Source organism: Heteronotia binoei, chromosome 1 (assembly GCF_032191835.1).
Source record: "Heteronotia binoei isolate CCM8104 ecotype False Entrance Well chromosome 1, APGP_CSIRO_Hbin_v1, whole genome shotgun sequence".
In the NCBI taxonomy this organism is placed as follows: domain Eukaryota; kingdom Metazoa; phylum Chordata; class Lepidosauria; order Squamata; family Gekkonidae; genus Heteronotia; species Heteronotia binoei.
In genome coordinates this window covers 272,001,551-272,017,773 of record NC_083223.1, presented here as the reverse complement: position 1 = coordinate 272,017,773, position 16,223 = coordinate 272,001,551, and the positions used below count along the sequence as shown (strand labels likewise).

Here is a 16,223-nt window from a genome sequence, read left to right as displayed (position 1 = left end):
GGTCTTGGCCCTGGCACCTCCAGCTAAAAGGATCAAGTAGAAACGGTCATGTGAAGGTCTTGTCCCTGACACCTCCAGCTAAAAGGATCAAGTAGAAATGGTCATATGAAGGTCTTGTCCCTGGCACCTCCAGCTAAAAGGATCAAGTAGAAATGGTCATGTGAAGGTCTTGGCCCTGGCACCTCCAGCTAAAAGGATCAAGCAGAAATGGTCATGTGAAGGTCTTGGCCCTGGCACCTCCAGCTAAAAGGCTCAAGTAGAAATGGCCATGTGAAGGTCTTGGCCCTGGCACCTCCTACTAAAAGGATTGTAGCAGGAAAACGCCCGCTTGGTGGTTCTTACTGAGAGGTGCAATGACAAAAGGAGGTCTGAGACGAAAAAATCAGGGAAAAACCAGCTTTATTAACACACGTGTGGGATCAGACTTCCTAGGCATCTGCCTCAAAGGTGGAAGTCTGAACGACCGTTACAGATTTCTGCTCTTTTTTATAGGGTTTCTTCACTTCAACTGTAAGCTCAAAACACTCATGTTCTCAAGGAGCCTACGTCATATTTTCACCACAACCCGAGTTGTTTTTCAACCTTCTGGGTCCTTTTTAGGGTCTTTCCTAGGGCCTCTGTAAACCCTGGTTCCTCTTTCTCTAGAAACATTTCAGGTTTTGTTCTATGTTTTTCAGCTTGTGGTTTTAACAAGGTCAATGACCTGTCGCAGTTCCCTTTTTTCTCTCTCTAAGCTAACACCTTTGTTTCAAGCTGCTATAGAAGATTATTTTTGCAAGCACTCTTATATATTCTTAACATTGCTAAAGCCATATATATTGATTAGATATTGGTATTGATTTTGGATCGATGCTACATTTCCCCTCTTTCAAACGGAGTTTGATTTTTCATTAGCCTGTTCGGGGCCCGCCTGCTTTGCCACATATTGCTGGCGGATGGTTTTCATCATTTCATACACGGGTTCTCCATCCGAGGGTAAAAGCAACTTCTGACAATGCTTCAGTATCCCTGGTAGGCAGCGGATACATCCATAGATGATCAGGGCGGCTATTATGAATGTGAGGGCTATAACAAACCCATGCCGTAGCCAAGAGAAGTCTGGGAGCCAGCTGGTCAGCCATTGAAATAGGTCTGACCCAGAATCGAACGCTTTATCGGCTCCCTGGGCCTGCTTGACCAGGCCCCTAAGGGTTTTTACTCCTGAAAGGATCTGACCGGATTTATTGACATAAAAACAACAGACTTCTCCCAGGTACGCACAGGCACCACCCTGCTCTGAAAGCATTTGGTCTAGGACCCTGCGATTCTGGAGAACCACATTAGCAATACTGTCAACCTCTTTTTGCAGAGTAAATAGGGAGGAGGCTGTTTTCTTGAGCCCCTCTTGCAGTATGCGAGAAAGATTTCTAGTATAGATTTGCAAATCAGAGACTCCCCAACCAGGTATGAGGGCACGCAGAAAGTCAAGTAGGCCTGAGCTCTTCTCGTAAGAACTTCGTTTTGTCCTTAAATTAAAGCCTGTCCGGGCTGTGGGGTACCCTAGGTTCAAGGCCTCATGTGCCATTACATCATTTCGGAGGTGCCCTGCCACCGTTAGGTAGCCCACAGAGCACATCCCTCTCCAATGAATGGGTAGGTACTTGTAACCTGTTTTCCCACATATCCAATACACCCCTGGGAGATCAATGTAGATACCGTCTACCAGGGCATAGGAGGCGTTACACATGTTCTTAAACAAAATCAATGTGCTGGAATACGTGCTAGTATTGCAGACTTGTAAATAGGCCAGACCTGTAAGCCAAACAGACTCGTGGGATTTTGTCCACAGCCCCTCTTCGGTTCCCCAGAGCCCCTCTTTGGTTTCTTCCCACAATGTGCCTCGGGTACCTATCTGCAAGGCGTAGTCACCAGTTCGTAAATATGACACTGAACCTGCCATGCTACCCCGTGTCTGCCAGCCGACTTTGTTTGGGTCTAAGAAAAGGACATATCGGCAATTTTCATCTCTCAAGTACCCTACGCTTGGGCCACTTCCACTACCCGTGACACACCAAGGGTATTGCTTCTGATGTTTCGCTGCAATGGGGTGCAAGTCAAACATAATGCCATCCCGGCCTTTTACTCGAAAACTATTGTGGGGGTTCCAAGATGTATTTCTACCGTCTGGGGTCTGGAAAACTTTTAGGCCAAAAGTCTGGAAGCCTATATAAGGGGAGTTGGATGAATTCATTATCCAATCAGGACCATGCAAAGGCCCCCAAGCCAAGGCTCCGCCCGCTTCACGAGTGTGGGCACAGAGCCAGCATTTTGAGAGGTTAGCCACTTTTGACACATACTCTAGTGGAGCCCGATAGGGATGGTCTGGAGTTTTCTCGAAAGGAAAAGGGGCTAAGACCTTTCGGATGTCTGGGGAAAGGAGTTCCTGGAGCGGGCTATAGGTTGAAGCGGGATTATGGAACGCTCGGGGGTTAAAGGACTGCTTTCTACGGTTTCCACAGGTTCGTGGGAAACGCACATCACCCGTGTCGAACGAAATCTGGGTGTCCAGAGGGACCTTCCAAGCATGGCACCTCACGACACGGGGAGGTTGCGGTTTCGGAGGCGGGGGCCGCATCCCTACATCCCTTGGCCACAGCCCCGGCCAGTTCGGTGGGACCCCCATCCCCCATCCCATCAGCATTTCCATCCAGAGCAATGCAATAGCAATGCGGGTGACACGCAGCATCTCTCCTGGGGTTCGTAACCGCTCTAAACCTCTGTTTCAGTTTCTTATTCTCCTTATAGCTTATATAGCACAGCGTAATACAAATGGCAGCAAGAAAAACGAGCGTGAAAACTGTTCCCCCCAGCAGGGGCAAAAGGTAGCCGTGGGTTTGAAAAAACTCTGGGAGCATTTACGCTGGGGGTGGATGATCTCTAAGGAACCTGTCCAGATGATCTCTAAGGAACCTGTCGATCAACCTTGCTTGGCACAGTCGTTTCAGATAAGGGTAAAATACGAGGAACAGGATTACCAGGACTGCTATGGCAAGCAAAACAGCTAATACTACACTCGCCTCAGGGGTAGCCTCTAGCTCAAACATGTATATACACAGATCTTCGCCGCACTTCGGCCGACGCTCCGTGATGGCTCTTTTCCCGCGCGTAGAGCAGTCAGCTCCTGTGTGACTGCAGCGGAGGGTCGTCTCAGGTGCCTGTGGAATCCTGCTCTTTCCGGTAAGCAAGGATTCCAGAGGGAGTTGCCTGTGGAACCCCACTACTTCCGGTGAGTGAGGTCCAGAGGGCGGTTTCTTCTTGTGAGCTTCAGTCGCAACCCGTCCCCGGGAGCCGGCTGCACCTGCCAGTCAGTGGCCGCTCGCTTCAAGTGTGTCCAATGGATCCACCTGGGCAGTCCTTGGACTTTAACTGCAGTTGGGGTAGAAAGCAAGACAGTGAACGGGCCTTTCCACCGTGGCTGGAGCGGCTGGGTGCGCCAAATCTTTACCCACACGGAGTCCCCGGGTTGGAACGGGTGGACCGGATTATGGACCTGCAAAGGGAGAGTCTCTAACACATATTTAGATACATCATTCATTGCTTTCCCTAATGACTGTATCTCTTGGAACCAAACAAGATTCCCAATCTGGGCTGGGTCACCTTTTATCCCTTTTACAATAGGTGGTGGTCGACCAAAAACCACTTCATATGGGCTAACCTTTAGCCCTTTCTTAGGCATGCAATGCAATCTGAACAAGGCAATGGGCAATGCGTCCGGCCATTTCAGACTAGTCTCCTGACACAATTTTGAAAGCTGAGCTTTTATCGATCTGTTGGCCCGTTCGCATTTACCCGAAGACTGTGGTCTATAGGCTGCGTGCAACTTCCAATTAATGTGTAACACCCGTGACACCTCCTGTACAATTTTATGGACAAATGCCGGTCCGTTATCGGAGGAAATTGTTACTGGAAGACCCCAGAAAGGGAGTATGCTTTTCAATAAATGTTTCACTACTTCTGCTGCCTTTTCCGTTCTTGTCGGAAAAGCTTCAATCCAGTTAGAGTAGGTGCACACAAACACAAGCAAATATTTCCAACAGCCTGCTCGAGGCATTTCTGTAAAATCAGTGATGATAGATTCAAAGGGGGTTGTCCCTATGTGCTGGATACCTGGGGGACGATTTGGACCCTGTCGTGGGTTGTTTTGGGCACAAGAAACACAACGAAGGGCAGCTTTTTCACATAAACTATGCAGTTTTGCAATATACACCTGCCTATCGAGCAATTCTGCCAACGCAGTTTTCCCAAAATGAGTTCCATCATGAGCTTGTAGCACAAGGGGCCACGCGAGGGAATCAGGTACAACCAACCTATTATCAGGTAGCTGGATCCACCCCCGAACTCGGGCTCTGGAAGCCCCTTGGGCCTCGGCCCATGCTTCCTCAGCTTTACTATATCGGGGGCACCATTCAGACAATTTAACCTGAAATACGGGGTAGGCGGACGCATCTCGCCCCTTCTCAACACCTTGGGTTGCTGCCCATTTGGCAGCCTCATCTGCTTTCCGATTTCCCATACTTACGGGACTAAGGGGTTTTTGATGAGCCCGGCAGTGCATTACGGCGACCTTGCGTGGGGCCCAAACGGCCTCTAATAGTTTTAGAATTTCCGGCCCGTACCGGATGGCCTTCCCCGCAGCATTTATAAGTCCTTTTTCCTTATACAATGCTCCATGGGCGTGCAAAGTCAAAAAGGCGTACTTGGAATCGGTGTAGATGTTCGCCGTCACTCCTTCTGCCAGTTCCAATGCACGGGTCAGGGCAATCAATTCGGCCTTCTGGGCAGATGTTCCTGGCGGCAGGGGTCGTGCTTCCACAGTTCTCTGACATGTGACGACCGCATAGCCGGCATAACGATGCTCGCCCTGCATGAAACTGCTTCCATCTGTGTAGTACTCAACATCTGGATCGGACAAGGGGGTGTCCGTCAAGTCGGGACGGCTGGAGTAGATCTCATCCATGGTCTGGATGCAGTCATGCTCAATAGGTTGGTCACTGATAGGCAGCAAAGATGCGGGGTTCAGAGCTCCCGTGACAGTCAAGCGAATTCGCGGGTTCTCACACATCATGGCCTGGTACTTCGTCATCCGACTGTTTGTGAACCAATAGTTACCCTTATAGTCCATCAGGGTCAGGACGGCGTGGGGCACCTGCACTTCGAGCTCGTGCCCCAAGGTCAGCTTGTCGGCTTCCTTGATGAGTTCTGCAGTCGCAGTGACGGCTCGGATGCAGCTTGGCCACCCTTTAGCGACTGAGTCCAGTTGCTTTGAGAGGTAGGCGACAGGGCGCTGCCAGGAGCCCAGAGCTTGAGTCAGCACACCAATCGCCACTCCCTGCCGTTCATGAACGAAAAGGGTAAAAGGCTTTTCCACATCGGGCAGCCCTAATGCAGGGGCTTCCATCAACAGCCGTTTCAGTTCTTGAAAAGCATTTCTCTGTTCAGCAGTCCACAGGAATGGGTCTCGCTCCCCTCCTTTAGTAGCTTCGTACAGGGGCTTGGCAATCAAGGCAAAATTTGGGATCCAAACTCGACAGAACCCTGCTGCCCCCAGGAACTCCCGAACCTGACGTCTGGACGTGGGCTCTGGCAGGGCGCAAACAGCCTCTTTCCTTTCACGGCCCAATGTGCGAGTTCCCTGGGATACGTGGAACCCTAAATACCGCACTTGGGCTTGGCACAGCTGCGCCTTTTTCCTTGACACCTTATACCCTGCCTTCCACAACAAGTCCAAAAGTTCGAGGGTCGCCTGGTAGCAGCGCTCCTGTCCTTGGGCAGCTATTAATAAGTCATCAGCATACTGAATTAGGACACACTCACCCGGGACGGCGTCGAAGTCCCGCAGGTCTTGTGCTAATGCATTGGAGAAGAGAGTGGGGCTGTTTTTGAAACCTTGGGGAAGGCGCGTCCAAGTGTACTGGAGCTTTCTTCCAGTGCTCTGCTCCTGCCATTGGAACGCAAATATAGGCTGACTCACAGGGGCAATTCGCAGGCAAAAGAACGCATCTTTGAGATCCAAGACTGAGAAATAGTCCGCCTGTTGTGGTACCAACCCCAACAAGACATAGGGGTTTGGCACTACCGGGTGCAAGGTTACAGTTTTTTTGTTTACTGCGCGTAGATCCTGGCATGGCCTAAACTCGCCTGTTCCGGGCTTTTGAACTGGGAGCAGTGGGGTGTTCCAAGGGCTCTGGCACTCTTTGAGGATGCCATATTTCAATAGTCTGTCCAAATGTTTTTGAATGCCTTCTATGGCTTTCCAAGGGATGGGGTACTGCCGCAGACGAACAGGCTGCACACCTGGCTGAAGTTCAATAATGATTGGAGCATGGTGGCGGGCCAAGCCCGGTGGATTGTCTTCCGCCCACACCCCAGGGACAACGGAGGCCCATTGATCTATGAGACTTTTCTCTGGGGGTCCCTGGAAGAGTCGCCACTCCTCTTCCAAAGGGCAAGTGAGCACAAGAACACCGGCGGGCTTAGCCCGGAACTCTACACTGGCTTGGCCATCTTCTTCGAAATAGATGGCTGCTCTTAATTTGGATAGGAGGTCGCGACCCAACAGAGGGAGAGGGCATTCAGGAACATATAAGAATCTGTGCTGGACCAAATGCGTTCCCAAGTCACAAATGCGTTCTTGGAGAAAAGGTCTTGGGCCGGTTTTCCCAGTGGCTCCCGCAATGGGCACAGTCTGTCTGGTGGTGGGGGCCACCTGTGTATTTACGACTGAAAATTCAGCACCGGTATCAATCATGAACGATAGATCACGGCCCCCTACCTTGGTCTTGACCATGGGCTCCCCGGGGCCAAGTGATAGGGAACCCGGTCTGTCCTATTCATCCCATGGGTCCTGGAGTCCCATAGCAGCCAGGCCTATGAAATCCATGTCTCCCATGGGTTCTCTCTGGTCGTAGCGGGGTCCCCTCTCCCGCCCCCTCATGGGCGGCATTCCCCCGCGACCTCTTCCTCTGCCCCCAGAAACGGGAGGGGCAGCTAGGCTTCTGTGCGGGCAAGAATTTCGCCAATGTCCAATTTCATGGCAAAAACTGCATTCATTTCGTGCCAACGGTGGCCTCACAACTCCTGTCCTCTGGGGTCCCCTCGGGGGCATGGCTCGAGCTCTCCCATTGTTTTGATTCCTATTTCGCTCTCCTATGGCCGCGGCGAGCAGGGCAGCCTTCATTTTCATCTTTTTGTCTTCTGCCTTTTTAACTTCCTGCTCCCGATTTACAAACACCTTTTGGGCAATTTCTAGCAACTGAGTAATATTCATGCCAGCAAATCCTTCCTGCTTCTGCAGCTTTCGCTTTATGTCCGACGCGGCCTGGCTTACAAACGCACAGTTTACCATCCGCTGATTCTCAGCTGCTTCGGGGTCAAAGGGCGAATACAAGCGGTAGGCCTCATACAATCGCTCAAGGAAGGCTCCGGGAGCCTCGTCGGGCTTCTGCAAGACCTCACCGATTTTAAGCTCTTAAGAGCCTCATATGATCGGTGTTGTTTGCGTCCCACCCAGGGTCAGCGTCGGGGAAACTCTCGGCCAACCATTGGGCAGGGTTAGCCTCCCCGGCTGGGGTGGCTTCCTCAGCCTTCTTTTTGGCCGCTCTAAAAATGCGCTGACGCTCTTCAGTCGTGAAAAGAGTCAAGAAAAGTTGCTGGCAGTCCAAGAACGTTGGGCTGTGAGTCCCCATTATGCTAGTCAGAAGATTTGTAAGAGCTTCTGGCTTCTCAGTGTAGGAGGCCGTATGAGTTTTCCAATTTAAAAGGTCGGCAGAAGAGAAGGGAGTGTAAAGATAGCGGCTCTGACCTCCCTGCACCTGGTTGCCTGGTCCCAAAAACTGAGGTGTCTGGACCTGCCGCAGCGGCATTACTTGGGCCGCCGGGGTGCTTGGAGAGGCGCTAGGGCTGGGCAGGGCCGCTGTGCTCCCTGTGGGGGCACCTTCCTCGTCTTCAGCCGCCTGGGTCTTAACCCGAATTGCACTGCCGGGGGTACGCACAAATTGCTGCAGGGGAGAACCGGGAGGGGGCAGACTGGCGACGGCGGGGGACGCGGGGCAACCCGGGAAAGAACCTCTCCTGGCTTCCATTCTCCTGTCAACCATCTCAGCCAGGGAAGGACTCCACCACGGGAACTCCCCTCCCCATGGCGTTGAGCCCGAGGCTGTCGGCACCTGGGACCTTGTGATCGTATGATGCTGCCTCACCCCTGCTGCCGGCGGCGTGCCCACCACTGGGGCCGGCACCGCAGGCGGAGCCGCCTGAACGGGGGCACGCGCTCCCCCTCCCGCAGCACCCACATGCCGAACCGTCGGCAGGGGTGGCGCGGGTGGAGGCGCGGGAACATAAGGGGGAGGCCACTCAAAATCGAGTGCTTCCATGCCCCCCTCCAAGCTGGGGTATATTGGCTTCGACTGGGACTGCACCAACGACCTCTGAGGGTCGCACACTTCTGTTGTACAGGGGTAGGAAGCCTTCCCAAGGTCGGGTGCGCTGCCAGCCCTCTGAGGGCGGCAGCCGCTCTTTGTCCTCTGGGGCCGCTCTTGCGGCTTCACTACCAAAATATTCTTTGTTGACTTCATGCATTGTTTCAACCAGGGGGGTGGCTTTTGGAGCAAAGACAGCCATGAGTCAATGTAAGGGAATTGGTCCGGGTGGTCACCCGGTGGAGTTACAACAACATGATAGACCTTCTGGGCCAGGTCCACAGAGAAAGAGCCTTCTGCGGGCCACCCTACTCCAAACGTCGGCCATTCAGACTCGCAAAATGCCCTCAACCGAAAGGGCGTCTGACCTGGCCCGCCATAGTCATCAGTGAAGCCCTCCTTGAAGTGGGCCAACATGCAATCCAAGGGGGTGTTAGTGGACTGGGAGCCGCCCATCTCGATGGCTTAACAGAACAACCCAACAAAGGGATCAACCTCCCCAGACGGCGGTGGGGCAGTCTGTTCCCAGGGGACGCAGCAGGACGCTGGAGGGTCCGAAGTTTTTCCCGAAGGGGGTGGCAGGGAGGAGGGAACGGGGTAAGGTATATCAGGGCACTGGGAGCACCGAAAAGAATGCAGCGCCCCCAAGGCCGCGGAAAGCACGGCCGGGTTACTATGCAAGATTTGATACTGCCAAGCGGCAGCCCTAGCCTCTGGAGAATCTGCCAACCCCAAAAGGTGCAAGTCGGGCCGGGCAGTTTGGTTTCTAATCTCCCAGGCCGCCAATCGTCCACCGGCTTCCCACCGGAGAAAGTACCACCGGGACCAATAGGTGTTCCACCGCCCCCCTTCCGCGGATTTCCTCCGGCTCTTTATCAGCCAAGCAGATCCCGAGTGCCCTGGAAGATTCCCCTTCCACAATTGTAGGCTATAATTTTGACACAGCTGCTGCTGCCACACCCAAACCCAAATATCGGTAAGGCGCAGCCAAGGGTAGACAATTCGTCGGAACCTTTGGGGTGGGCTCCAATAGAGCTGATCGTTCTGGCTCAAGGCCGGGGGTAGCTGGTAATCACCACTGCTCCTACGCATTGGGCTAGCAGTTTCAATAATGATGGGGTGCTCTACTAATTACAGTCATCACAATGCAAATAATGAAAATGCTGCAAGGCTTCGGGGTCCCGGGCCAGCAGTGGAGCCCAGTCTACGTTCCCCCACTGCACCGGCCCCTTATCTCGCAGGGGTTGTGCGGTGCGGTTAGGGATTGTCCAGGCGTGAATGCGGCCACCCTCCTGCTGCCTAAAGAAGTACCAGCGTGTCCAACCGGAGGGCCATCCGCGGGTGGAGGGGGTCCTACAGGACCTCCTGCGTCGGTTCAAGAGCCACGCAGTGGTCTTCCTGCTGGATCCCGCCCACAGCTGAATTCTAAGGAAATGGCAAAGAATCGCTTCCCACTTGAGGGACAGCTTGCCGGGCGTGTATACCCAGGGGCCAATCAAGTTGAGAAACCTAATACCAGGGGTCCATGAGTCATAATCAGCTGTTTCATAAAGGCATGGATGAGGCTGCGGCTCTCCCCCTGCTAGACAAACAGGACAACTAAAACAATGAGGGGAGAGGGGAGAACACATACAGGAGCCTATTCAGCCGCTTCTCTGTGGTCCCGGCCTACCGTGCTCGCGCAGGCAGGAAACGCGGTACTGACAGATCCGCAATCGCTTCAATACAAAGTATTGTCTCAGGCACACATCATGCACACAGCAAACATACCAGACAGATCAAGTTACTTCTAGTGGAATTGCAAGACTCAAGGGGAGGTGTGATGCCCCTTTCTCTCCACTCTTTTTTTTTTTTTTTTGGATTTTTGTTTCTCTGTTTTTCAATACACGGCTTTTGAGCCGGGGGGCTAGGCACACCCCACAAAGGGCCGAAGAAGCACGGTCCTCGCCTAAGGTCCCTACGGAAAAGCAGACACCGTCTGGAAGGCTGCAGTGGGAAGCGGCCAACAGGGCCCCTGTCTTCCCCGAACTGCAGGGTTCCGCGGGTGCTGCAGCGCGGAGGCCAAGCGCGCCTTCCCCCCGAGATGGGCCTAATGCCAAGCAATCTCCATGGGAGGGTCTACCAACAGTGTACACGGCTCATACTTACAATCCGGAGTGGTTGCTAATTTGAGAAGCTGGTCCCTGTCGTCTGTCCAGGTCCGTCTGGGCGCCGACCGTGCAGAGACTGAAGACGGGGTAGGAGATGACGGTCAGCCGAAAAAAAGGCCGGGAGCTCCGTACCGTTGATCAGATCTCCCCCGCCGGCAGTGGCAAGCGGTCGGGCCAAGCGGCCAGGGCACAAAACCCTGACCTGACCCAAGGCCAATGCACCAAAAATATGTAGCAGGAAAACGCCCGCTTGGTGGTTCTTACTGAGAGGTGCAATGACAAAAGGAGGTCTGAGACGAAAAAATCAGGGAAAAAACAGCTTTATTAACACACGTGTGGGATCAGACTTCCTAGGCATCTGCCTCAAAGGTGGAAGTCTGAACGACCGTTACAGATTTCTGCTCTTTTTTATAGGGTTTCTTCACTTCAACTGTAAGCTCAAAACACTCATGTTCTCAAGGAGCCTACGTCATATTTTCACCACAACCCGAGTTGTTTTTCAACCTTCTGGGTCCTTTTTAGGGTCTTTCCTAGGGCCTCTGTAAACCCTGGATCCTCTTTCTCTAGAAACATTTCAGGTTTTGTTCTATGTTTTTCAGCTTGTGGTTTTAACAAGGTCAATGACCTGTCGCAGTTCCCTTTTTTCTCTCTCTAAGCTAACACCTTTGTTTCAAGCTGCTATAGAAGATTATTTTTGCAAGCACTCTTATATATTCTTAACATTGCTAAAGCCATATATATTGATTAGATATTGGTATTGATTTTGGATCGATGCTACAGGATCAAGCAGAAATGGTCATGTGAAGGTCTTGGCCCTGGCAGCTCCAGCTAAAAGGCTCAAGTAGAAATGGCCATGTGAAGGTCTTGTCCCTGGCACCTCCACCTAAAAGGATCAAGTAGAAACGGTCATGTGAAGGTCTTGGCCCTGGCACCTCCAGCTAAAAGGATCAAGTAGAAACGGTCATGTGAAGGTCTTGTCCCTGACACCTCCAGCTAAAAGGATCAAGTAGAAATGGTCATATGAAGGTCTTGTCCCTGGCACCTCCAGCTAAAAGGATCAAGTAGAAATGGCCATGTGAAGGTCTTGGCCCTGGCACCTCCTACTAAAAGGATCAAGTAGAAATTGTAATGTGAAGGTCTTGGCCCTGGCACCTCCAGCTAAAAGGCTCAAGTAGAAATGTCCATGTGAAGGTCTTGGCCCTGGCACCTCCACCTAAAAGGATCAAGTAGAAACGGTCATGTGAAGGTCTTGGCCCTGGCACCTCCAGCTAAAAGTATCAAGTAGAAATGGTCATGTGAAGGTCTTGGCCCTGGCACCTCCTACTAAAAGGATCAAGTAGAAATTGTAATGTGAAGGTCTTGGCCCTGGCACCTCCAGCTAAAAGGCTCAAGTAGAAATGGCCATGTGAAGGTCTTGGCCCTGGCACCTCCTACTAAAAGGATCAAGCAGAAATGGTCCTGTGAAGGTCTTGGCCCTGGCACCTCCAGCTAAAAGGCTCAAGTAGAAATGGCCATGTGAAGGTCTTGGCTCTGGCACCTCCAGCTAAAAGGATCAAGTAGAAATGGCCATGCGAAGGTCTTGTCCCTGGCACCTCCTACTAAAAGGATCCAGAAATGGTCATGTGAAGGTCTTGTCCCTGGCACCTCCTGCTAAAAGGACCAAGTAGAAATTGTCATGTGAAGGTCTTGTCCCTGGCACCTCCTGCTAAAGGGACCAAGTAGCATTCTCACAATTTTTATTGCTTAATCTCACATTTTTTTCTATGAAAATATTAAATTTAAGATAAAAAACTGTTAATTAAAAATGTAAATAGTTTTAAGTTTCTTTATTTCTCCTACAATTCTCTGGAGGAGGGGTTTAAAAAATGGGGGGGGGGGGCGCACTAGTGGACATCTCTCCTAGTGCGGTGGTCCCCAACCTTTTTGGCACCAGGGACCAGTTTTGTGGAAGACAATTTTTCCAAGGACCGGGGGTGGGCGGGTGGGCACAATGGTTGGAGAATGATACCATTGTGCACTTTATTTTGGTGTGGCGGTTAATTGTGCAGACTTTTATCTGGGGGGAACCGGGTTTGATTCCCCACTCCTCCACTTGCAGCTGCAGGAATGGCCTTGGGTCAGCCGTAGCTCTCGCAGAGTTGTCCTTGAAAGGGCAGCTGCCGTGAGAGCCCTCTCAGCCCCATCCACCTCACAGGGCGTCTGTTGTGGGGGAGGAAGATATAAGAGATGGTGAGCCACTCCGAGATTCGGAGTGGAGGGCAGGATATAAATCCAATGTCATCTTTTTTATTATTATTATTATTACTACATTGTAATATATACTGAAATAATTGTGCATCTCACGGCCCAGTTGCTAACCGAACACGGACCGCTACAGGTTCACGGATCGGGGGGTTTGGGGCCCCCTGGTCTAGAGCACCAAAAGCTCTAGCACCAGCCGTGAGTGAATTATCTACCACAGTCCCAAGATCTCTCTCTTGGTCAGCCTCCGCCAGTTCACACCCCATCAATGTGTATTTGTAGTTAGGACTTTCAGCCCCGAAGTGCATTACCTCGTACTTGGTCACATTGACCCTTAGCCCCGCACAGTGCAGGAAATTCACTCATTCCTCTCCTCACATAACAATGACTCTTCCCCTGGATACATCCCGAGCAACATCTCTTTTTGTCTTTATCCTTATTAGGTCAGCTATCCTTCTCAATTGTCTTCGGGGCACTGCTGCCTTATATTATAGGCACAGTAATTTCAGGATCGTCATTATAGTCACCCTCAGGATTTGGTTGCTCTCTGTATTAATTCCAAGCGGAAGATGCCACCAAAAGGAGAGGGGAAGCATGTGGTTGGGAAATAAGGAATTACCCAGCTCTGCCTCATTTCCTGGGGGTCTGACTGTTCGGCGCTCTATAAAAAGGCTGCCAGTGAAACAGGTTCTTCACTCCCTTGCCTTCACGAACTCTTCAAGGTGTGAACAGGGTAAGTAAGCTTTTTCTCCCTGTGTCTCTCTTGAGAGCCAGTTTGGTGCAGTGGTTAAGTGAGTGGACTCTTATCATTGGAAAAAGTCCAGAAAAGGGCAACTAGAATGATTAAAGGTTTGGAACACTTTCCCAATGAAGAAAGGTTAAAACGCTTGGGGCTCTTTAGCTTGGAGGAACGTCAATTGCGGGGAGACATGATAAAAGTTTACAAGATTATGCATGGGATGGAGAAAGTAGAGAAAGAAGGATTTTTCTCCCTTTCTCACAATACAAGAACTTGTGGGCATTCAATGAAATCGCTGAGCAGTCAGGTTAAAATGGATAGAAGGAGGTCCTTCTTCACCCAAAGGGCGATTAACATGTGGAATTCACTGCCAGAGGAGGTGATGGCGGCTACAAGCATAGCCAGTTTCAAGAGGGGGTTAGATAAAAATATGGAACAGAGGTCCATCAGTGGCTATTAGCCACAGCTTATTGTTGGAACTCTCTGCCTGGGACAGTGATATGTGTCTGTCTGTCTGTCTGTCTGTCTGTCTGTCTGTCTATCTATCTATCTATCTATCTATCTATCTATCTATCTATCTATCTATCTATCTGTCTGTCTGTCTGTCTGTCTGTCTGTCTGTCTGTCTATATTGGCCACTGTGTGACACAGGGAGTTGGACTGGATGGGCCATTGGCCTGATCCAACATGGCTTCTCTTATGTTCTTATCAGGGAGAACCGTGTTTGATTCCCCACTCCTCCACTTGCAGCTGCTGGAATGGTCTTGAGTCAGCCAGAGCTTTCACAGGAGTTGCCCTTGAAAGGGAAGCTGCTGTAAAAAGCTCTCTTCACCCCACCCATCTCAACAGGGTGTCTGTTGTGGTGGGGAAAAGGTAAAGGAGATTGCGACCATTCTGAGAATCTGAGATTAAGAGGATAGGGCGAAACATTAATCCAATATCTTCTCCTTTATGCTGGGGAGCTGGGTACTATAGGATTTAGTGAGATGCTTTACTGAAATACGTGTAATGATGATGAAGAAGAAGGATATGTCTATCCAATCCCCTCTTGACACTGGCTTTGCTTGTAGCAGCCGCCACCTCCTGTTGCTGTGAATTCCATGTATGTAGCATTACTTGTCCAGTGTCAACCAGTAAGCAGATCTGAACTTAGATCTCCCCAGTTCTGATCCAACATTCTTACTCGTTACACCATAATCATAAGTACTCGCTTTTGTCCCAAAAGTTTTCCTTCTCTGCTTAGGGGATTATTATTATTATTTGCCTACAAAACAAAAGAAACTTTGAGCTAAAACGGTATAGCAAAGCCAAACGTGTCTCCCCGTTTAGTGCCTCCCCTGGTTTCCGGTTGTGATTTCCTATCTCTCTCTGAGCCTTTAAGCAAAGGTGCGTTTGTCAATAAGGTTTCTTCTCTGGTTGCTTTTTCAGGTTCCCCTCAAGAAAGGCAGAAATGAACTGCTGCGGAGGTGGAGGAAGTGGATGCATGTGCATCATAATGACAAACAACAGCGGGGGTGGCTGCGACTGTTGTGGGGGAGGGAACAACGGCGGCTGCAATGTGGTCTGTCTCCCAAGTTCAGGTTGCAGTGGATGTTGTCAACCGATGTGTCAACCGATGTGTCACCTGATGTCTCAGCCGATGGGTCAACCGATGGGTCAACCGATGGGTCAACCGATGAGTCAGCCGATGTGTCACCTGATGTCTCAGCCGATGGGTCAACCGATGGGTCAACCGATGGGTCAACCGATGTCAATGTGTCAACCAATGGGTCAACCAATGGTGTGCCGCTGCTAAGGAAACGACAGGGACGGCTGTTACAGCTGCTAGGCAATCCAGCAAGTCGCCAAAGTCCTAACCTACATGCTGAAGCTCCCTTTGCGATCCATGAAAGATCCGGCTGGTTCTTTCCTGCAGAAGTTGTTGCGATGCTCCCTCCCCATCCTCTTAAACTTCTTACTCTTCACCTTCCCTTCCCTGCCCAGAGATCATGATTTTCTGGGAATGGAAGCTCTCCTTTCATTGCTTTCCCTGCTGTACTGTTTTTTTCTCTTTGGGAACAATAAACCCTGAAAACATGGAAAGCGTTCTGCGTTCTAGTGTTCATTGCATAGTAACGAACACTTCATAGCTCTATTTCAATTCAAATATAATCTGGTGTCTTTTACCAGTTGAGAGTACCGGTCAGGGGTGGAATTCTAGCAAGAGCTCCTTTGCATAATAGGCCACACACCCTGTGATGCAGCCAATCCTCCAAGAGCTTACAAGACTCTTTTTTGTAAGCTCTTGGAGGATTGGCTACATCAGGGGTGTGTGGCCTAATATGCAAAGGAGCTCCTCTTAGAATTCCACCCTTGGTACTGGTCCTTCAAATTCAGTGCTCTCTGCCTTGATTGCAGAAGGTCTCAGGCAGAAAAGCCTTTTTCAGGATGCGATACCGGAGATCCTTCTAAATGGAGAAGCTATGTATTGTGTTTGGGACCCGTCTGCATGTTCTACCAAAAAGATGCTCTACCATGCAGCCCTGGTTACTCTGTGCCTCGTAAACAACGGGCCAATAATATGAGGCTTTGCCTCTCTCTTCAAAAATAAGTCAAGGATATCTACAGGACACCCAGAGTAAAAGCTGTGAAAAATTC

The 16,223-nt window shown here is 50.8% G+C and overlaps 1 protein-coding gene across 1 annotated transcript in view; it reads right to left on the bottom strand.

The window, feature by feature from the left end:
• Positions 1-3,256: 3,256 nt before the first annotated feature.
• LOC132583701 (uncharacterized) overlaps positions 3,257-16,223 on the bottom strand; it is a 32,325-nt gene continuing 19,358 nt past the window's right edge. The window contains 3 exon segments of the mRNA XM_060255368.1: positions 3,257-6,865; positions 7,112-7,505; positions 7,507-8,920. Coding sequence (XP_060111351.1) covers positions 3,257-6,865; positions 7,112-7,505; positions 7,507-8,920 — 5,417 coding nt within the window.